General features: G+C 41.6%; 1 protein-coding gene across 2 annotated transcripts in view; it reads right to left on the bottom strand.

Moving 5' to 3' along the window:
- Positions 1 to 1,738: 1,738 nt before the first annotated feature.
- The window catches only part of ajm1 (apical junction component 1 homolog), a 37,211-nt gene continuing 15,708 nt past the window's right edge, over positions 1,739 to 23,241 (bottom strand). For both annotated transcript variants that reach the window (XM_028601902.1, XM_028601903.1), the window contains one exon: positions 1,739 to 5,596. In XM_028601902.1, the coding sequence (XP_028457703.1) occupies positions 2,261 to 5,542 (3,282 nt within the window). In that variant the 5' untranslated portion in view covers positions 5,543 to 5,596 and the 3' untranslated portion in view covers positions 1,739 to 2,260. The remainder of the gene's footprint in view (positions 5,597 to 23,241) is intronic.

Raw genomic sequence — 23,241 nt, 5'->3', positions numbered from 1 at the left:
TTTACTGAGAGGACTGAGGGACAAATGCTGCCTCATGTTGTCCAGATGTGTTAAGTCATTTAACAAATGGGGTCAAACCCTTTTTTTTTTTAAATAGTTTGGATATTAGCATACAATATGTTCCAGCTACACTTTTGAGTTTTTAAACTGTACTGTCTGTTTTAAATCATCATCAGTGTGATGGTAGGAAATTTGGGATTTGGGAATGCTACAAAAACAAAATCAAGAAATGTAGAGTATCCTAAGAGATGATACATGTTTCTAAAAAAGTTCTGCAACCAATGAGCAATGCAAAGGTTCTGATTGGCGAAAGACAAAAACAAACAGAAAAGACAATATAAATCACACATGTATAAACCTAGTGCAGCACAAATACACAACTAATGTCTTCTTCAAGCATTTATGGACCAGATGTAGCTACTGTGCCAAAGCTGGCTCACCTTGTTCTAAGGACAATAACTCCTGCTGCTAATTCATTTATTTTTTATTCCTAAATATATCTAAAAATACAACTCATCAACTTCAGAAATTGCATGATTACTTGGTATTATACCAAGTTTTTTTTTTGTAACTCTCACTATTCACAGTGTTTAAAACAGGCCAGCACCTACTGTGTGGCTGCTAACTGGCACCATTTTAATATCCATTATGGAGGCTGCTTTCAAGTCCAGTAGTGCTCCAGTTATTCTGCAGAACAGAACTAAAGAACTTCTGAATAAACTCCATTTTTGCCATCTCCAGAATTTGCCATTAAACTCAAAGAGGAAAACATTAAAGTGCTCATATTATGCTTTTTGGCTTTTTCCCTTTCCTTTATTGTGTTATATAATCTATTTTGTGCACGTTATAGGTTTACAAAGTGAAAAAGTCCAAAGCCCATCCCAAAGGGACTTACCATCTCCAACAGAAAACACAAACTGCTCCAAACAGCTTTATTGTAGTCCAGCCTTTACTTCAGAGACAAACGTTATAATGCTCGCCTAGCTGCTCACCCTCATACTCTGCTTCTGACTGGCTAGTAGTCCTTACCTAGCTACTGTCAGGGCACGCCCTCATACTCTGCTTCTGACTGGCTAGTAGTCCTTACCTAGGTACTGTCAGGGCACGCCCTCATACTCTGCTTTTTACTGGCTAGTAGTCCTTACCTAGGTACTGTCAGGGCACGCCCTCATATTCTGCTTCTGACTGGCTAGTAGTCCTTACCTAGGTACTGTCAGGGCACGCCCTCATACTCTGCTTCTGACTGGCTAGTAGTCCTTACCTAGGTACTGAGCATGTGCGACTCCCAACAAAGATGTAACAGAAGAGAGATGTCTCACTCTGTAGCTAAAACAGAGAGCTCAACACACAGGGTGAAAAGAGGAGCTGCAGCAATGTGCATTACAACAAAAATATGGTATTTTTTTAAACTTAAACCATGTAAACCTATTCTGATAAAACCTGTAAAATCCAATTATGAACCTGAAAATGAGAATAATATGAGCACTTTAACTTCCAATGTAGTACACAATAAGATTCCGTGCCTTTCTTTTCTTTCTTTTTTTCAAGTAGCACAAGTGTCTCTTCTTCAGCTTTCATTATTTTCTAATGATTTACTTTGCCACCAAAACTTTCAACATTTTATCTCAATTTCAGAAAAAACTTTCTTTACAGATGTGTATAATATAATATAATATAATATAATATATAACAGAAACAACTCCTTCTACAGGAATGTGGTACTTAAGTCATGAAGCAACTTTGCATAGAAAGTATTTCTGTAGCTAAGAAAATAATGTTTTGTTTTTAATAATATTCAGCATGATATACCATTAAAGTCGCATATGAAAAATAGTCATGTAGTCACTTACAGAAATGGACTCTCTCATTTAAAGAGGCTGAGTTTTAAAAACATGGTAATAACTGCTAATCATTTTTGCTAGTAATTTGCAAAAATCAAAATACCATAATGTCATCTAAGGTAATCCCTACCAAAGGGAATGTGTTGTAACAGTAAATGACCAGGATACAGATACATAACTTGTTTTGGATAAAAGGTAATTACTTGTTAAAATTATTAAAATAAATAATGTACTGTACTCATTCTGCACCTGACAGGAAATATTCTGAAAAAGAATAATACTGACCAAGCAGACATGAATATATATAATTTTGATAACAAAATACTTATCTACAAATGTTTGTAATTGGATTGATATATAAATATGTGTAACAATATATATGTATTTCTATACATATATATTTACAACAAAAGGTGCATTTAAATAATGTCATCAAGGAGATGCGGGGTGCCTACCCAGTCCAACGTCCTGGGCTCAGAGGCAGCCATAATCATGCACATAAACTGTTTACCGGTCCTCTTATCAATAGGATAAATAGTTGTGGGTGTGAACCTTCTGTTACTTTCCACAAACTCACAGAGCAGCTGATATACCCGTGGGTATTCATGGCGTAGGAAAACCCCTCGAATCCTTAACTCCCGTTGTATATTTATAAAACAGATTTCCCTAGCCTTCCTGCCTTCCTCTCCCTCTTTGTCAATATCTGCTGTTCCAGGGGGTGGAGTGAGAATAAGCGTTTCCATGTCACTTTCTTTCTTGTGAACCTTTCTCTCAGGGCTGAAGGAAGCCAGTGCTACCTTTGCATATTTTCTGACAGTTGGAGCTTGGTTCCTTGGCGATGGCCCGTCAGGCAATTGGTCACCAACAGCAATGGATACATTCAAGATAAAACATTCGTTAGGGTCGTACTCTTTACCAGCTTCCTGCAGCTCCTTACAGTACTCCCCTAGGTTGTCCTTGAAGCTTTCAAGCTCTCGGAGGGACAGGTATGTAGGAGACATATGTAGACTATCCAGGCCATACTGCAGGAAATTACTGGATGACGCAGGATTTGGAAAACCGAGGAACAGGACTCCTCTTCCTCGAGAAAGGTAGCCAACTTTGGCAATACGGGAAAAGGCTTTGTGGACGTCAACAGTCTCCCGGCAGTGTTTGATGATGTGACGGCATATGCTGCCAATTCTTCCATACAGGCAGCTTTCTTTATGAATGTCCCAGTCCTCCCTGCGACAGTTACGAGAGCAGTAGTAAGTGTAGCAGCTGTGGCAGGATTTAAAATATAGGCAAGCATTAAACAGGGTCTCTGTCCTCCGGCATTTGTTGTTAGAGCACATCATTGTATCATCCTCATCTGGGCTCTGATCTGGGGAGCACTCATCGGCACTCTTCATTGCATCACTGGCCCCGTCCATGTCTCGAAAAGCATCAGGATTCATTCTTATTGACATTGGCTGTTTGTCAAGAGGAGCTGGTTCCTCTGTACATGCCCTTGAACTTTTCCTGGACAGAGACACTGCTTCTTCCTCATCAATTAACTTCTTTAGTTGATCAAGAATGTCCTCACTCGCCCTTCTACTGGGTGGCTTGTAATCTGTCACAAGATCTGCCAGAAGCTCATCAAGTTGTTCAAGGCTTTGCTGTAGGGAGGCATTGTCGTGTGTCTTCTCTTTGGTTGAGCTTTCAAAGTCACGCTGAGACAGTTCTGGACCCTGCTGGGTGCTTCTGGAGTCAAGGATGTCCCAACTGGCAGACCGTCCTTCCGCCTTATTAATTTTTCCTGGTCGAATGTCATTATCAGTGATTGTTATCTCGGGAGTGACAAACCAGAGTTTACTAGCAGTGCTCTTTGATGTCTCTGTTGGGCTTTTGTCAATTAGTGAGTTATCAGACAATGATAAGGCTGCGTAGCGTCTTGGTGAACTGGAAAGATTTACTACCACTGGTTGTGGTTTGTCACCTGTAGCTGCTGCAGGCTTCCTTGAGTCAAGAAGATCATCATAGCTCTGACCCCGCTGTACAGGAAGAGGCTGTTCCTTCTCTACACGAGAGTTGAGAATATTGTCCCAGGACCTTGAGTACGATTTTGAATCTGTGCCAATTCTTTGCGGTTCTACACATGGGTTGGCATACCATGGTGTTAACGCAGGCTCTTGACAAACTCTGGTTGGAGTGACTTGAGATACATAAGAGGCAGGATTGGTGGAATAACCAGATGCATCTGAGCCATACCAGTCATCTGTTTGTGCCTGAATCACTCTAGCATGTCTCCGGCCCTCTGTGTAATACGCCCTTGCTGGGACATGATGCTCTGGTGGCATTGCATACATGTCACTGGAATAATAAAACCTTGGCGGAGCAGTCTGGATTTGATAAGACCTTGGATCATCGCCATAGAATATTCTTGTTGGAGGTGTCTGTATGATGTATGGCCCTGGTTCATTTGCTGCATAGGGTTTGGGATACCCTGTCTGCCCAGAGTAAGGATAGGGCTCCATCTCAGGATAATAGGGTCTTGTAGCTACAGCATGCACCATTCGAGTCCTTGGATCTTGTACATATTGCACTTTTGGAGTATATGTTTGTCCTGGTGTGTAGCCTTCATCATGAAAGCAAGAACTTGGTTGGGGAGGAGCAGTAGTAACATATCTCCCTGGGTCATCTGCATAAAAGAATTTGGTTGGCACATTAGGACTGGAATGAGCTCTGCGCTCCCTACCATAGTAATCACCTGATGAAGGCATTCTTTGCAAGGGAATCTCCATGGGTTGAAGGCAACTATTTGGCATGCTGCGGGAATATTGATAAGCTTGCCTACCCTCTGTACCTAACGAATCAGTTGGAGTTGGTGTTCTTGAGTAGGTGAAATAGCGTGGTACAGTCAGACTCCTACTTCCCCCACTGTGGTGCCTCTGCCAGGGAATATCCACATGAGGTGTAGCCTGTTTCCGTCCTTTATGATGTAATGCTCCGTCATCAGGTTTGATGTCCACCCGACACCTGACATGAGGGCTAGTTGCTGGTTTATCCAGCCCTCCATCTTCAGAATTATCAGCAGCATAGTGAGGTGAGTATCTACTGCTGTCACCTATTTGAGGCTGCAACTTAATGGGATGGACATCATGCATATGAGCCCTAGTTGCTGCATGGGAGGACTCCCTACGCGGTGATACTTCTGGTCTCCAGCGAGAGTCTCTTGGAGCCCTTTGGGACTCCCTGCCCTTCCTCCCAGAAGATGAGGACCCGTCAAAAGATACAGGGGTGAGACTGGTCTGGACCCTAGGGGCACTTTTTGACCTGGTCCTTCTTTTTTGTTCTGGGACAACAACTTCACTGGTCATATCTGCAGCCATTGGTTGAGGAGTTAACCTATGGCTGAAAATGTCTGGAGCCGAGAAGCGGTATCTCTGCTGGCGGCCCAAAGCATTCCATGCAACATCTGGGTTGGCTGCATGCCTATCAGCCTTCTTGTATGGGGACTCCATTGAGTATTTTTGTGATTTTGGGTACTCCAATGACTTATAGTCAAAGGTTCGGCAGTGCCTCTTATTGACTTTGCTCTTACTGTCTTCCAGTGTGCTGTGATTTATAGAATCACATTGTTTGGAGGGTTGCAAGGACTTGTAGTGTGAAGAAATGGGGACCACTTTAATATCTTGATGCACAGTTGATACCAGTATGTTAGGAGGGTCTGTGCGTGTCATCTTAAAGGAACTCCTCTAGTTTTCTCCATTAAGTTGCTTTAGTGTTGCTGTTGCCTGGAAAGGTAAACAAAAGAATTTTAGTTAGTGACATTTATGTAAATGGGTGTATTTATATATTGCTTTTCTAGTCGACTACTCAAAGTGTTTTTACATAGTTCAGGCACCATTCACACATTTGATTTAATATGACATGAACAACAACATTCAAATTGCCAGGTGTTGTAAGATAACTCTGTTTCGCTCTTTCTCTCTTAGCATGGCGATCTCTCTCTCTCTTTCTCTCTGTCCTTTTTTACATGAGCCAGGAAGTCAATAGGAAAGCCTAACTTTAACTTCAATGTTATTAAACAAAGAGAAATGTTGTCCCCTCACCCTAAAATGGTCCTAAATCAATACTACAGTACTTCCTTGTTTTATGAATAAAGCGGTACACAAGTTAAAGTAGACGCACAATTGTGTGTTTGACCAACCAGCGACAGTCATCCCTCTATACCCCGACCCAAAGCTTCCTATACTTTCAGAAAATACTAGTACCCCTCAAAAGGTTCCTGGTCTCTGGGGAAAGTTCATGCAGTCAAAAAAGGGCTTTATTGGTTGGTTGTGGTAGTGTGCCAAGGGTCATAGCAATTTTCCAGCAAAGGCAGGGAAGAAGAAGACAGATACTTTTAACATTTTAACTGATTTCTAAGGAAGGAAATGCACTCAGCACTCTCGTTAGAACTCAGGGATATGTACAATGTATGTTTGCGAGAAAAACTGAATGAAAGCATAAAATTAGGAAAAAGTTGCTGAGGCCCAAATTTCTGCTATATGTCTGTATCTCTCAGGCATGAAAATGGGTCAGGGTTGAAAAAGGTGAGAAGGATATTACCCCTCTAGGGGGGGTCCGGGGCGGAAGAAATTTTTAAATATTCCATATTTTAAAGCATCAATCTGATGCATTTTGAGATGCATTTTTTGCCAACCAACAGTGTAATATTTCAATATGCACTCATTAAAGTTAATTTGACTGGCAAAACTGTTAGTTTTTACATTACACAATAATAAAAGTCTATGTTATGGATACATTTTTACTTCTTCCAACCATATGTTAAATAAAGAGTCAATGTGGATTTACATATTGCAATAATATCATAATCCTACAATGAATCATTGTGAAAACTAAACTTTACTACTTTGGCCAGGTCATCATCAAAAAAGCGAATTAGTACATTCATGATTTTGTCCATGTTGATATTAGCTGCTTTATTTACATTAATTAAAAACGTTGCATTGTTTATCTTTTCATATAGCTAGACGTCTAAACTCTGGGACAAGGCCATAATGTTTAAATACCTGCCATGCTGATTCCAAACAGACAGCTTTGTCAAGGCAGTTTGGGCTTCAGATAGCTTTTACAAATCATGTTCCGCTATGAACGTGCACACACGTATTGTCTGTATCACGGTCGGTCAGTAAAGGCGCAGTCGCAACGGTAGCGGTCGTTGCCGGTAACATATTCGTATGACACCGTGCACGGATCGAAGCTTTGTGACTAGCAAGCACTGTCTTACCGCTGCTGCCGTCCAGTGTCTTCCTTCAACATGCGCTGCAGAAGCACCCGGCACCAAGTGCTAAACGGCTTCCCGTCTCCACCCTTTTCCTCTTGTCCTCTATTCATGCCCAGCGCCATTTGTTTTAACTCCTTTCTCAACTAAAGCTGCTTGTATCTACATGCTCCAAGTTTGATAAACTTCGCCTCAATTTTTTTTAGCCGCGTTACCACGGAGACCACACCGGCACCGCACTCTGACATTTCGGCAAAGACCCGACCTACTTTGCATCTGATTGGCTAGAACTCGTTTCATTGGTTGGTGGAACTCGTTTCATTGGTTGGTGGAAGTTTGATGACTGGTTAAATCCAGCGCGTCAACCCCTCCCCCCTTTAAACATTTTCTCATCGAATCTACACGATTCACGTAGGTCACCTATTTTGGTTTCAAAACGGCGAATTTCGCTGAAAGGTGAGTGATTTTCATGTCTGATCTCTGAATATGTTGCTGCTAATCCAAGAGTATTGGAGTCTGATTGGCCTGAGGAGGGCATCAAGTCCAAATTTCAAAGTCCAGTTTTGATTTTGTCTAGACTAGAAAGTAAAGCTACAGACAAGATTGAAAGCAAATCTATTTACACACACCACTCATGGTTCATTGTTCTTTGTTATTTGTGCTGCTTATACTTCTATACTTGTGAAGACCCTAGGGCTGGGCAATAAAATGATAACGATATGTATCGTGATAGACACATAATCAATATCAATAGAAAATGTGGTCGATAAAACGAGAGGTTGTGAATCAAGTTTGGTTGCATGAACAAAGGCCCTCACTCTCTGGCAACCTAGCAACGTGGGGAGTGACACTCTAACAGCCAATCATGTAACAGCATCATGTTTGGTTGCGCCACATCGCTGTCTCGTGTTCTTCAATAACAGAACCGGCGTGGAGTGGAAAGTCAGTGCCGCAGCGAGCAAGGAAATCGTTGATAAAACAGGAAAAGTCAGTATGGCAGTTTTGGGGATTTTATAAGTCTGACCGTAGTCAGACCAATGTCGTCAGACCAACACTGGTACTACCATAAACTTGTTTTACCACTTTAGCCGCGCTCACACTTTGGAGCACAGCCATATTCGCCATCAACGTCCAACAACATCTGCAACACGGCACAAGCAGCAGACCACCATGGAGAGGTACTCTGCATCAGCGCCTTACTAAACACTACAAGCAGCAGACCACCATGGAGAGGTACTCTGCATCAGCACCTTACTAAACACTACAAGCAGCAGACCACCATGGAGAGGTACTCTGCATCAGCACCTTACTAAACACTACAAGCAGCAGACCACCATGGAGAGGTACTCTGCATCAGCGCCTTACTAAACACTACAAGCAGCAGACCACCATGGAGAGGTACTCTGCATCAGCACCTTACTAAACACTACAAGCAGCAGACCACCATGGAGAGGTACTCTGCATCAGCACCTTACTAAACACTACAAGCAGCAGACCACCATGGAGAGGTACTCTGCATCAGCGCCTTACTAAACACTACAAGCAGCAGACCACCATGGAGAGGTACTCTGCATCAGCGCCTTACTAAACGCTACAAAGAAATAACAGAGGCAGACATGCTGGGCACTGTCCAGAAGCCAGGTTACCAATCTAGCACTAAACTTCCAGAAAATACCTCCTTCTCAGGTTTCTTATATTTAGCTAACACTTTGCACTATTTTATGACACTTTATTAAGCATTTCTTACTTATTCTTTAATTTTGCACCTTAATGTTAAGAGATAATTGTTAAGTGTTCATTGTGATTTTAGACCTGTTTACATTTTAATTATTTGAGTGTTTTCCATGGTTGTGTTGACATTTCTGCTTTTATAATTGAGGGGATTATAATCAGAGCAGGGTTAAGTTTAAAATAAAAATGTTTAAATTTAATATATTTTTCTCCTGGTCCTTATTTTAAATAGGTCATAAAAATATCAATAATTATCAATATCGACCGATATGAAAAACTTATATCGTGATACAGTTTTCAACCATATATAACCCCAGCCCTAGAAGACCCTCAATGATATAATGCATTACCTAGCCCCTAACCTTATCTTAACCATCACAACTAAATGCCTAACCCCAACCTAATACTAAGCTTCAAACGACAATGTTAAAAACAACAGACAAAGCCAGAAATCTTGGTGTAGTCATGGACTCAGACCTGAATTTTAAAAGCCACATTAACATAATTAAAAAAATCTGCCTATTATCACCTTAAAAATATATCAAGGGTTAAAGGACTTATGTCTCAGCAGGATCTGGAAAAAACTTGTCCATGCTTTTATCTTCAGTAGACTTGACTACTGCAACGGTGTCTTTACAGGTCTCCCTAAAAAATCAATCAGACAGCTGCAGCTGATTCAGAACGCTGCTGCTCGAGTCCTCACTAAAACCAAGAAAGTGGATCACATCACTCCAGTTCTGAAGTCTCTACACTGGCTTCCAGTGCCTCAAAGAATTGATTTCAAAATACTTTTACTGGTTTATAAATCACTAAACGGTTTAGGGCCAAAATACATTACTGATCTGCTACTACATTATGACCCAACCAGACCTCTCAGGTCATCTGGGACAGGTCTACTTGTTGTCCCCAGAGTCAGAACTAAACAGGGGGAAGCAGCGTTCAGTTTTTATGCTCCACATATCTGGAACAAACTCCCAGAAAACTGTAGGTCCGCTGCAACTCTCAGTTCTTTTAAATCTAAGCTAAAGACCTATCTTTTTGATGTTGCTTTTCTTTAAATAATCTATTTTATTAACTTTAATTTCTTATACTGCACTGTAACTTTTATTCTTCTACTGCACTATCAATTTTATTGTTGTCTTTTAATGTTTTTAATTTGTTTATTAATGTTTTTAAATTGTTTTTAATTGTCTTCTAACTGCTCTTTAATGTTTTATGTAAAGCACTTTGAATTGCCCTGTTGCTGAAATGTGCTATACAAATAAAGCTGCCTTGCCTTGCCTTGCCTAAGCTCACTGTCCTTGTGTTCTTAAGAATTTCAGTGCAACTCTATGTAGATGTCCATGCCACTCACAGTGAATCACATTTACCTTCAGACAATGACAATGATATGTTAGGTTCTCGGTCATCACCTGTACTGTACCTTAATATAGGCTAAGTGGACTGGTGATTTTGGTGTTCTCATCTAGAAATGTGTCTGTTTCTGTTGTCAGTGAAACAAAATGGAAAATAGTGATTTGATCGCTGTTAAAGGCATACAGTAGATTAAACACTGCTTTGCCAAGAAATCAATTAAATCAATTAAATCATAATTGTATATTATATATTCAGCCATCTGACAAAACAGCATACAGTAAACTACAGGTTTTCTTAGTGCCTGTGTCTGAGCAGGCTTACGTCATCCTTTTCCAAATACTGTATTCCTCATACCCACATGTAAATGTAAATGCTGTTCTGTTTAGATTTATCCACTCTGGACTCTGCACTGTTTAAAAATCCTGGAGGGATTATCTTTTTCAAATATTCTATACAAATGGCCTATATGTGATTCCCGCATGGAGGCAGTGAATAATGTTAACATTAAATGGACCGTGGCCTACCACTGTTGTGGATTAGCTACAGTATCTGGTTGGAAGAAGCATTTTGAAACCTAAAATATCTATTTATCTATTAACCACCAGTTGCTTTTTCTATGAGCAGCAAAAGGCTGAGTACATTGTGGCCCTCTGTGTTCCACTGTGACCAGGCTGCTGTCGAGAAGCAAATCATTCACCATTCTATGACTGACTTCATTGTTGTTCAATGCATTCTCATAAATGGGTCCGTATGATATCGTACAAAAATGTATGCACACCAAAACGTATGATATCCTACGAGATCGCCGAGTAGTCACGTGACGCCGGCTGGTCACGTGATGTTGGCTGGCTACGAGCTCCATGACGCCAAGCGGCAGATGCTAGTTGTTTAAGATGCTACAGAGCTTTGCAACGCGGGCAACGGACCTCCATCACAGTTCAGTCGCATCAGCGGCAGTTAGTAGATGTGTTTAGCCGAGAATAGGGGACTTTGAGCCGGGTACAGCGCACTGTGAGCTGGCGCTCGGTTTGGCGGAGATTACGGTTACATTTAGTCCACAAAATATGAGCATTTGCCACGACAAAAGTTAAAATTAGGGGTGCAACGATCCGATATTAGGATCCGATATCGGCTCCGATATTGAAAAAATAGCTGGATCGGGGATTGGAAAAATTAACAGATTCACGGGCCGATCTAGTTTTTTGTTTTTTTTTCCTCCGTCGCAGCACCAGGACCCCTGTTAACTGCGTACCCTTCTCACTCATGGTAGTAACTTTATAACACAACAATTAATAACCCACAACAACTCTCTTTAAAAGGATAAAACACCATACCCTATAACAATTTGTGACTTAAACAGTTTCTAACACTAATAATTTTACATTTACAAATGTAGCTACACCACCCAATGGCATGATGGGTAACATTACAGCTGCTAGCCTAGCTAGCCAGGTAGCATAATAGTCTGTTAAGCTGGGAGAGGCTCCGGTCGGTACTGCACATTCAAGAACCGAGAAGAAAGTTAGCTAGAGGATGAAGATGTATGCAGCCATGTTTTCCCTACACTGGGAAGCATTTGCCAGATGGTTGGTCGATGAAGAGAAGGACCTGGCGTACATGTGTGTGCTTAGCAACAATGTCCAGGTACTCCTAGATGCCTTGTCAGAAGAGGATGTAGAGAAATCAACTTCTGCGTGTGCTGATGCAACTGACCAACTGAAAAAGCTTTCATGTTTGATGGCTGAATTTGATAAGGCATGTACCTCACCTACCACAAAGATATGGCTAATGTACATGGATATGGTGATGATTCTTAGAAGGTTCATCCTTGCTGAGCGTGCAGGTCTGTGGGAAGAACACCTGGCTGAAGTGGAAAAGATGTTACCATACCTTGTAGCTGCTGGCCACTACAAGTATGTATCCTGCCTGCCCCACTACCTAGAAGCTATGAGAAGCTTGCCTACACTGGCTACAAACATCTATAGGGCATTCAAGGATGGGAAGTTCACTGTATGTCAAACAGAAGGACGGTTTAATGGTGTCTGGACAGACATGGCACTTGAAAAAACCTACAACCGTGGTGCCAAGACAAAACTCTTCACTGGCATCAGTCAGCAGCCAGCGGCCATGGAGAAATACTTGAAAGCTCTTCCAGTTCTGACAGCTGTTTCAGAGCAGACAAAGGCTATGGCACACCTGGATGCAGATGACACTAAACACCACGAGGACAAGGACAGCCAAGGTGCAAAAGAGGCAGAAGGTGTAAGGAAAATAGCAGATGTCATCAATATCCAGATGATCAATCCTTTCACATGTGAAGAACAGAAGCTGATCAACATTTCAACAGGCCACAAAGCTACATCTGCTGACTTGATCTGCGCTCGTGAAAAAGGACTGGAGGCACTGGCTGCAGCAAGAAAAACAGACAGTGAGAAAGTAGCCCAAATTAAACTTTCAACCTTTGCAGCAAAGCCAAAGAAGTCAATGTCCATGGCACTCAAAGCCAAAAAGGTCTATGAGGAGGAGAGTGCAGTTGTGCGGAACCTGTACTTTGTTCAGGACTTAGAGGAAGACAGGAAGGTGGAAGTGTTTGGCCACGAATGGACAAGTTGCCCAGCCTCCCTGTTTGAGCCAGATCCCTTGACCAAAGTAACGCAATGCGTAAAGGAAACAAGGCAGACTACCTGGCTGCAATCAAGACAGCCCTTGGCAGTACATGGGGGGAAGTGGACAAACTACCGCCCTCTGACAAGCCTGTTGTAATGGTAGTAGATGCCATGGCATTCATTCAACGTTACCAACATCCTGGGAGCAGCACCTTCCATGAACTACAAGGAAAATACCTGAGGCAGCTCCTTGGAATCCTCCCAGACAAGTGTGACTGTATCCACTTTGTTGGGGATCAATATGATGTCTCCCCTGCTGAAAGTCTGAAAGGTGAGGAACGAGAGAAGAGAATGAAGACCTGCCCCTGCAAAATGAAGGAGTACAAGCCACATGATACTCTCCCTATACCTGAATGGAAAGGCTTCATTCACAATCCACTGAATAAAGCTAATCTGTTGAACTACATTGGGGAAGCATGGGCAGCTCAGAACAAGTCACTTCCTGCATGATGCGCACTTACTCTTGGTGGAATCTTTTGTGATCCTGGTCGCGCTGTCCTGTTGTCAGCAGATTGTCAGGTTGAACTTCCAGAACTTTCCTGTGAGAAACATGAGGAGGCAGATACCAGGATGTTTGCTCACATTGCATACTCAGTACAAATTCTGCACCACAAACGGGCTGTAGTGGTTGCGACTGACACAGATGTAATCATGATGTGCATGTACTACATCACACACATGAATGGGCTGCAGGAGCTGTGGGTGAAGATGATGGATATCTTCCTACCTGTTCATGTCATCACAGAAGCTCTGGCGGGGAAGTATGATGTTGGAGCTTCAGATCTTACATCCCTTCTCCTCAGCACCTACATACTTACCGGATGTGACACAGTGAGCTATCTGTACAGAAGAGGAAAAAGGCGGGCCTACACAACTGCAATTAAACACCTGGCAGACCTTCTGCCGCTGTGCAGGTACTGTGAACCTGAGGAAAGCCTGGATGTTCAGGAAGAAGTTATAACAGCATCACGGTGATACATGGTGTCACTCTATGACAGGAGTGACTTTGGTGGTAATCTAGATGCACTGCGAGCCCATCTCTTTGTGAGCATCAAAGGAGACATGCATTGCCTTCCACCAACTGAAGATGCCTTCCTATTACCTTCGTCGAGCCCTCCATCAGTTGGCTGTGTCTAAGCGGGCACACATGGTTCACCCAACCTACCCAGCTGCCACTGATTTTGGGAGACAACTTGTCAATGGAAAATTGGTGGCAACCATGATGCTAAAAGAGGCAAAACCTTCTGAACTCAAACAAAGCAAATACTGCCGCTGCAAGAAAAGCATGTGTGCCCGAGGATGCTCCTGTGCAAGAGCCAATGTGAAGTGTGGCATTGCATGTCTCTGCACCGGAGACCCCAAGAGATGTTCAAGGATTGAACTTGCGCTTGAAGACAGGGACACGTAAGTAGGCCGTGTGTGTGTGTTCGAGAGGGAGGGTGGGGGGTGGGGGGGTGCATCTTTTATTGCGCTGCTGTATAACCCACCCTGCCGGGCTTGTTTGTTGTCTCCTTAGGTGGTGAGGGTGAAGGTCTGTCCCCAGAGCAGTATCTGCAGTGTGCCACCCTCCTGATTATCCCACCTCACAGGGACCTAGTTAATTAAGTTAAATTATTTTGTTCCATTAAAGCAATAGTTGTCATCTGAGGCAATAAAATAATGAAAGTTATTTTTATGTATTATATTTCTTGTGTGACACATTTCCATTGGGACAACAGGGTTATGTTTAAATTAAAAAGATGACTGGGCCATGATGTTTAATAATGTGGACATTAAAAACAATGTTAAATATCCAGTATGTCTTTCGGAATTTTGAGAGTAGCCTAAAATTCTGTTGAGGTTGTGAGCCTGTTGATCGCCAACTAGTAGTGAAATCATCACAGATCCATTGATTTTGGTTGGATTTTTAAATTTGTTTCTGTGGAATGAGTATACTGTTTGGTGAAAAGAATGGCATATTGACTGATGCCATAACTTGGGGGAATAGTGGATTGCCAATGAAGTAAAGATAAAAATATTGTAAAAAAGTGAGAAAACACCTAATTTTTTTGCATTAAATTGAGCCAGAATCATGTAGAAATGTGTTTTAAGAGTTATTCTTTCAGTGGATGTTGTCAGCACATGTGTTCTGTGCATCTGGAATGCATTTATTCACAGCTTAACCAACCCACTGAGGATTTGAGAAAAAAAAAAAAGAATTCACATTTTTCTGATAAAATTTACAGGATGCATCCACTAAATTGGCCACAATTTTTTTTCGTGATATTTCCGGCAGAACAGACCCTCCAATTATTGGTTCTTAGGGTCAAAGTTAACAGAAAAAACACAAATAAAAAGTATGGCAGATCATGTCAGGTTCAACCCATTTTTGAGACTTTGGGCTCCCCGACTATCACCTGTTGCCAAGGTAGTGTTTATAGCTTACAACTATTTGGTTTTGAAAGGGAAACAATGTTAAAGTTGTTTGTATGTGTATTGATTTGAGTTTATTTTACTACTTTGCAGTTTGCACAATAAAAATAGTTTAGCTTCTGTAACTGTTTGATGGATTCTCCTTCATATAAAGTTATTGTATAATGTCGTGGAGCCAAACCCTTTAGTAATCAAAGCTTTTAGTAAACATGATGACATTAACATGTTTTTGTGATATGCTCTGTACTCCTGACAGTAGAATAAGCCATTATAAAACCTATATAAAGGTGGCCCATTATTGAAGGCCCATTATTGTTATTTATTTAAATTTATTTTAAGAAGTTTGATTACATTATATTTTTGATGTGAATGCACAATTGTTTTTTAAATAACAAATAAATAAGAATTCAATACATTTCTTCTATGTTATTTTGTCTTAGTTAGGAAAGTCTGGTGGCTTTAGTCTCTTCCACACAGTGGAAGGAAGGTATACACTTTATTACAGTTTTTCTCAATTGCTTAAACACTATAACCAGGCTTTTGAACTAAAATTTCAAAACCATAATGCCATTTTTCAAAAAGCACACCCATTTCACTAAACTATAAACACTATTCCCTGGTTTTGACACATGAGTCAGATTTGTTGAACTGTTACTGTTACACCATGTTGTCATTTAGAAAGCACAGCATTCAATATTGCTCTCTCAAGTCTGCACAGCTGAAGCTCAATTAGCACACAATTATCCAGGTGGAAACACTACGAGTCAAAATTGATCACACACCAATCAGAACTTTCAATAGATAGATAAAATGGCCAGAGTCAGTTCATTGAGTTTTGGAACAATGGATCCACAGAGAAATGACAGTCGAGGAGGGAGAGGGAGAGGGAGAGGGAGAGGGAGAGGAAGAGGACATGGTCGAGGAGGAGGAGGAGGAGAAGGAGGAGGACATGGTGAAGGAGAAGGAGGAGGACGAGGACGTGGTGAAGGAGGAAGGCGAGGAGGGAGAGGAGGAAGACGTGGTGAAGGATGAGGTAGAAGAGGAGGACATGGTGAAAGACGAGGTGGAGGAATAAGGGCAAGGAGACAAGCAGTCTCGGATGAAATTCGAGCCACTTTAGTGGACCATGTTCTTGTCCACGGTATGAGTATGAGGGAGGCTGGGCAACGAGTCCAGCCTAATTTGAGTCGCTTCACCGTCACCTCCATCATCAGAACCTTCAGGGAGGAAAACAGGTAGGTGTACTTACAGTACGACTGCTCTGTACAGTAACTTTTGAGTGCTGTACTCTGTGCTTTGACATCACATGCACTGTTGTACCATAGTACAACATGTGATGTCCTTCTGTAATACTAAATAAATCCATCAAATTTACAGTAATGCGTGCTTCTATTTTGTAGGATACAGAGACGACCATCTGGTGGTGGGAGGCTAAGGCTTTTGTCAGAGGAGCAAGAGAGGGAGCTTGTAAACATGGTCATTGCCAATAATGTAATCCGCCTGCGAGAGATTCAAAGGAGAGTGATTGAGGATAATAATCATTTTCAAGGAATAAATTCCATCAGCCTTTCCACAATTGATCGCATCCTCCGAAAGCATCGGTTCCGGATGAAACAGGTGTACCGCGTCCCTTTTGAACGAAACTCTGACAGGGTAAAAGACCAACGAGTGGAATATGTTCAGGTATGACTTTTGATATTGTATGAAGTATTGTGCACCATCACAGTATAGCAGTTTATGCTGCCATTTGTGCCCTCTTGAACTGTGCTTCAGGGTAGTGATATACTCTATTGTGTTTTGATGTGTTTTGCAGAGAATCTTTGAGATTGAAGGCTGGCCTGTTCCACCTGAAATTATCTTTGTGGATGACGCTGGTTTCAACCTCACCAAAAGAAGGAGAAGGGGGAGGAATATAATTGGCCATCGGGCTATTGTAAATGTCCCTGGTCAGCGTGGAGGGAATGTCACGATGTGCGCAGCCATCAGCCAACCGCCATGCCAGTCTAGGACCCTATAATACTATGCTCCTTCTTGCATTCCTTGATGGTCTAAGAGAGCATATGTTCCAGCTGGACCACAGGGAACCAGCACAACCAGAGCATCCTCACTATGTTGTTGTTTGGGATAACGTCAGCTTCCATCGCGCTGCTCTGGTTCGTGACTGGTTTACCGATAACCCAATATTTTCCAACCTCTTTCTGCCTGCATACTCTCCATTTCTTAACCCAATAGAGGAGTTTTTTTCGGCATGGCGGTGGAAAGTGTATGATCGAGAACCTTATATACGTGTTCACCTCCTTCAGGCCATGGAAGAAGCCTGCCTAGACATATCCGTAGATGCGTGCCAGGGGTGGATCAGGCATGCAAGAGGATTTTACCCCCACTGCCTGGCTAGGGCCAATATAGCCTGTGATGTGGACGTGATTTTTTTTACTGTGTAGTACTGTAATACAGTAATGAATAAAATGTGCCAATGTAACCATTGGTTGTGTCTTGTGTTCATCTGAAAAGGTTTGTGGCAACATAACTTAACAGTTTTGGAAATGTTGTTTTGAATTTATTACACCACACTGGTGTAATAAATTCAAAACAACTTAGGTTTACACACTGTAAACCTAAGTTTTAGTGTGTATGTTGTGATGGCTTGTGTGTCCCATCTGAGGTCAAAGTTTGGTTTTTCAGCAAGAGTTAATGGTTTTGATATAGTGCTTCATTATGACCTGAAAATAGGATGTTTGGTGAATTGGGTGAGACGTTATGGATTTGTGTTTACTGTTTTGAGAATACGAGGCATAGTTTCAAGAAATGTGTTTAAGCAATCGAGAAAAACTGTATTAATTCAACAGCAACGGATCGGTATCGGGTATCAACAGATACACAAAGCCCTGGCATCAGTATCAGTATTAGGACTGAAAAAGTCAGATTAGTGCATCCCTAGTTAAAATTAGGCACCAAAAATGTCCCCCCCCCCTCCCCCTCCCGCTCAAGGGTCCAGGCCTGAGGATACCTACAGGCCAAAATTTACTTTGGGTCATAGTGGGGGGCTGGCAACAAATCTGCCTTATATGACATACATCATCCGATTTACATGAAACTTATAATGTATGGTCTACATGTGATACTGAGCTGCCCCCTATACTTTAACCACGCCCACTTAATCAGGCCACGCTCCCTTTCATAACATTTTAACCGTTTAAGGTAGAGTCTTGTGTGAGGTGACATTGAAATCAGCAGAGAGTTCCTTCTTCATTGGTAATGGTTTGGCCCGCCCCCTATCCTTCAGCCACGCCCCCTTTCATAACATTTGAACCATTTAAGGTTGACCCTTGTGTGAGGGATCAATGAACCCAGCAGAGAGTTCCTTCTTCATTGGTAATGGTTTGACCCGCCCCCTAAGCTTTAGCCACGCCCCCTTTCATACATTTTTATTATTCTTCTCCACCTTAAACTCTGACTACAGCCTAAACCGTACATGGTGGGGGGGTTGCCATTTTCAGGAGTGGTCCAAAACTCCGCAAGGATCTCAGGCGCCAAAATTGACCCACTTTCACCACTAGGTGGCGCTATAGCAGAAAAAACGCATTTGATGCTATAACTCCCTATAACTCTCGCACCGTACACCCAACATTCAAAAACCATACATCTACACGTTCTCTGGATCCAACTGAATCACGTGATATAGGCCAGACCAATTTCCGCCTAGACTTTTATGCGTGAAAAATCGCAATTTATCAAAAACCTACTTTTTCTTGGATCGTAGCATCTCCAGACTGACCTGACAAAAAGTTATAAAAATAATTTTAATCCTGAGGCTAAACCTAGAATGGGGTACTGAGGGGTCAAAGTGGGCTTGGCCTATGGGACGCATGTCTAAATTTACCACTTACACTAATGTAAACATCTTCAAATTTACAATGGACAATGGGCCACACCTACCAAAAATTACACATGTGGACCACTAGGTGGCGCTATAATGTTTTTTTTGTCTTTAACTTCTACATTACACATGGCACATTAAAAATTCTTACATCAGCGTGTTCCTTGAATCAAGCTGAATTATCTGATATAGGCCACGCTCATTTCCGCTTAAAAGGTTTTTTGCAATATTGTGCAATGCGCAAAACCAACTTTTTCGAACTCGCCCTAGGCCGTGCGACCAATCTGCACGAAACCGTGTAGATAGCATCTCCAGATAGACATGACCCACATTTTGCTATGTTAAAGTATGCACATTTGATGACCAAACAAATTTTCCTATACTACCTACCACACACATATCATATCATATCTCGGCCAAATTAAATGTTATCAGGAAATAACTTGAGATCCTTGTTCACCATCCGACTACGATGCTTGTTTTCAAATTTGGTGAAGCTCGGCCTTTAGGGGGCGCTATAAGCAACGTTTATTTGTTTCGGTCAATAACTCAATGCATTTAAATGGGAAATTTGCAATTGCAATATCTCTGCCACAGTAAAAGCAATCAACACAAAACTTGTGATGCTCGTTCGCCATGCCGCTCTGAGGCTCTGTACCAAATTTGGCAACGATCAGCCATTAGAGGGCGCTATAGTCAATATATACCAATTTGGGCCTTTTAACCCCTTCTGAGGTCGAGCATGTTGTATACAACACCAAACGGCACTTCTGATTCATGACTTTATAACTTCATAATTATAAATGGTCGAAACTTAGGGTCTTTTGGAGCTAAAAGGTAACAGTTGTCCCTTTCTGCTGATGTTTGTTTTTGTCTTCTTAGCCCTTACAGAAGGTTTTGCATCCAGCCTAGAAGTTCAGAGTTTTTTGGGTCTTTGTGAAATTAATCCATACTATTACATCCAAGATTGATACACTGTGGGTAAGAAATGCTAATAGTTTGTCCTTTATGAGTTATAATGTTCAATATGTTTATTTTTGCACTAGACGACTCCAAATATATAACTGTAGATGTGTTGCTCGTTCGGCATGCCGCTCTGAGGATTTGTACCAAATTTGGCAAAGATCGGCCATTAGTGGGCGCTATAATCAACGTATAAGAGTTTTGCCCTGTTAATCAATGTTAATGGAATATTTGCAATGGGAATGTATCACAGACCTTGCAGCTCACACTTCTCAATATTTACTGATGTTTACCTCCTACCGTTACGTTTTGGTTTTTGCTTTTGCGTGCTCCCCTGGTGTTCTACAATAAACAAACTTCTTAACCCACCTGACAAAGTTTCTACAACCTTCACAGTGGACAAATGTAACTCTTTTCTCAAACATTTTTAATCCAAAATCAACACCATTCATAGGCGCCGATACCATGGGTGCTCCGGAGCTCGAGCGCCCACGGAAACCAGTAGGCTTGTGATGGAAGTTTTCCTATGAAGCAGCAGCGTTTAGAAATATCAATGATCAAATGAAAACGAATAACGACTGTTTGAGAATTAAACCAAAGTTTGGTCTTTGAGTATTTATTTACATTTGCAAATGGAGAAAACACAGTTTCAAAGGTACACGCAGCACAACTGAAAATGTCTTTCCTAACTAGAAACCTAAAAATCAAAACATCTTATAGTGAAGAAACTCCGTTAAGCCACCCCTCTTCAAATATCTTTAGCATGCTGCCACTAAAAAATACCATAGACAGTCAAATGATTTTACAACCTTCCATTCTGCTCCTGTGTCTCCTACATTAGACTAAACACCTGCTTATCTCAGGAGACAGAAAGAGATACGCTTCACACAGTGTTATAGCCTTCTTCACTTTATCTGAGAGAAATAAACAAATGAGGAGCTGCAATTCTTTAGCGAAAATAACTTATGCTATTGCTCACAGTCTACAAGGCCAGCTCTCTCACTGATGCCTTTAAGTCTACAGGAAGGAACAGGATTATGTGGAGGTTTAAAACAATCTTTAAATAAATGGTCAATATCATTAAACAAATGGTTAAAATAAAATTTGCCACCACAGGCTACATTCATTTAAAATTAAACATTGAAGTTGGTGCTAGGTGGAGTGTCTGTTTTAGTGTGATTGGATATGTCGGTGGAATTGATTTTTAATTTCCCTCGAAGCTGATCGCGGTTACGTGTCAATTAAACTTTTCATCTCTAATCCTATCTGTATTTGTGAGAAGTGGTGCTGTCCTGAGTTGAAAGCATACTTTAAGGCTAAATTATCGAGTTAATAGGCGTTTGTGTTCGCGTGGGACGCTGTCCATTTCTTAAGGTTCTGAAATGCAAACAATTTTTTACTACTTTTTTAAGGGCGTGCTACTGTCAGCACCCACAGAGGAAAACTAAATCGGCACCTATGACACCATTTACAACAACCTGACCACCTCCCCTGCTCCTTCAACCACCACACCTGCCTCCCTCCCTCCACCCTCTCAGTCATTCTCTCATTTCTCTCTGCTGTCCCCTGTGGACAGGGGGGTTAAGAAGTTTGTTTATTGCAGAGAATTGTTAAAGGTAGTCTGTATATGCACGGAGATGAACTGTTAACCACTACATTTGCAACGGCAGAGTACCCCAGACCTTGTGCATCAAATCTCTCGATATTCACCAATGTTCCCTCCCCCCCACATAATGCTTCAGGTCCCGCATTGGCGCAGCTCCACGGGTCACCAGGGACGACTGGCACAGTTCCTCGGGGCGTTGGGGGCGACTGGCATTGGAGGCTTGGGCCCCGTCATAACTGCTTACAGTTCTAGTTTTGTATTAGATTTCACTGAATGTAGTCATAAAGCAAAAATGTCTCAAGCTTTTTGTCGGCAAATTAGTTTATTTTGGCGTGTATTAGTGTAAGTCAAGGTTTAGCCAAAGGCAGTAAAAGCTTTTAATTTGGTGCCAGTCATTCATGAATTGTAGCCCAGTGAATAATAAATGATGCCATTTGGTGCCACTGATCACACTGACTGCACTTACAATCCCATGAATTTAACATATGATTTAGAAGGCAGCAGTTAAAAGTGCATGTGTGCATTCTTAAAAAATGTAGTTGAGTGGTGGGATTTGTCTATGATCAGGCACATCAGAGAAGAAACTTGGTGATTCTGAACTAGTAAAAGTCATTAATAAAATTATGACATATTTACATGTTTACCAACACTGTAATAATTCAAAAAAAAATTATTTGGGAGCCTGTTAGTTATAAAATCATGATCTGTATTTGTATACAGAAGCGACTTTGAGTTTGTGAAAAGCGCTATATAAATTCAATTTATTATTATTATTATTATTATTATTATAACTGTTTGTATAATGAATACAGGGAATGAAAGAGTAGAATTACAAAGATGCAGGAATTAAAAGACGGCTTCCATAATAATAAACAATACAAACTGCTGCAACCTGTGTGGACCCCTGCAAGGAAAGGAGCTGACCCAGATTGAGCAACTAGTGGAGCAGACGCTCAGCCCGCAGCAGATGGAGGATGATTATGGGGTTGACATGGCTGATGTCTTCCTAAAATCCTGTGGCAACTGCAGCCAAGTGCACATTTGTAAATATCCTTTTAAAAGAGTGCAACTGTCAGAGTGTAGTAACAGTTCAGTGAAGGTCATGTTTGAATTGAATGTTCACAAACAACAACAGGTCTTGCTCCTGTCCACCGTATTGTAAATGCTATCAGCACACAGAGAGAGTGTTTAAAGTTTGGTGGACTGGATATAACTGGAAATGGATCCAATTCAAAGCCATCTCAAACACTGCTCGCTAAATTCATGAATGCTAAATCAAACACAACTCGGGCCCTATCTTGCACTCAGCGCAATTGCCTTAGTACAACGACGCATGTATCATTCCTATTTTGCACCCGACGCACAGCGGACTTTTCCCTCCACAGACGCACGTCAGTAAATTAGGGAATGTATTTGTGCTCCCGGAGGCGGTTCAGCAAAAAGAGGAGGCGTGTTCCAGCGCAAACGTTCCCTGGTGCTATTTTGCAGTTTCAGAAAACAATATAGGGGCAACCTCTAGCTCAACCAGTAAGAGCGTTCGG

Source organism: Perca flavescens, chromosome 16, assembly GCF_004354835.1.
Source record: "Perca flavescens isolate YP-PL-M2 chromosome 16, PFLA_1.0, whole genome shotgun sequence".
Lineage (NCBI taxonomy): Eukaryota > Metazoa > Chordata > Actinopteri > Perciformes > Percidae > Perca > Perca flavescens.
This window is presented reverse-complemented; position numbering and strand designations above follow the sequence as displayed.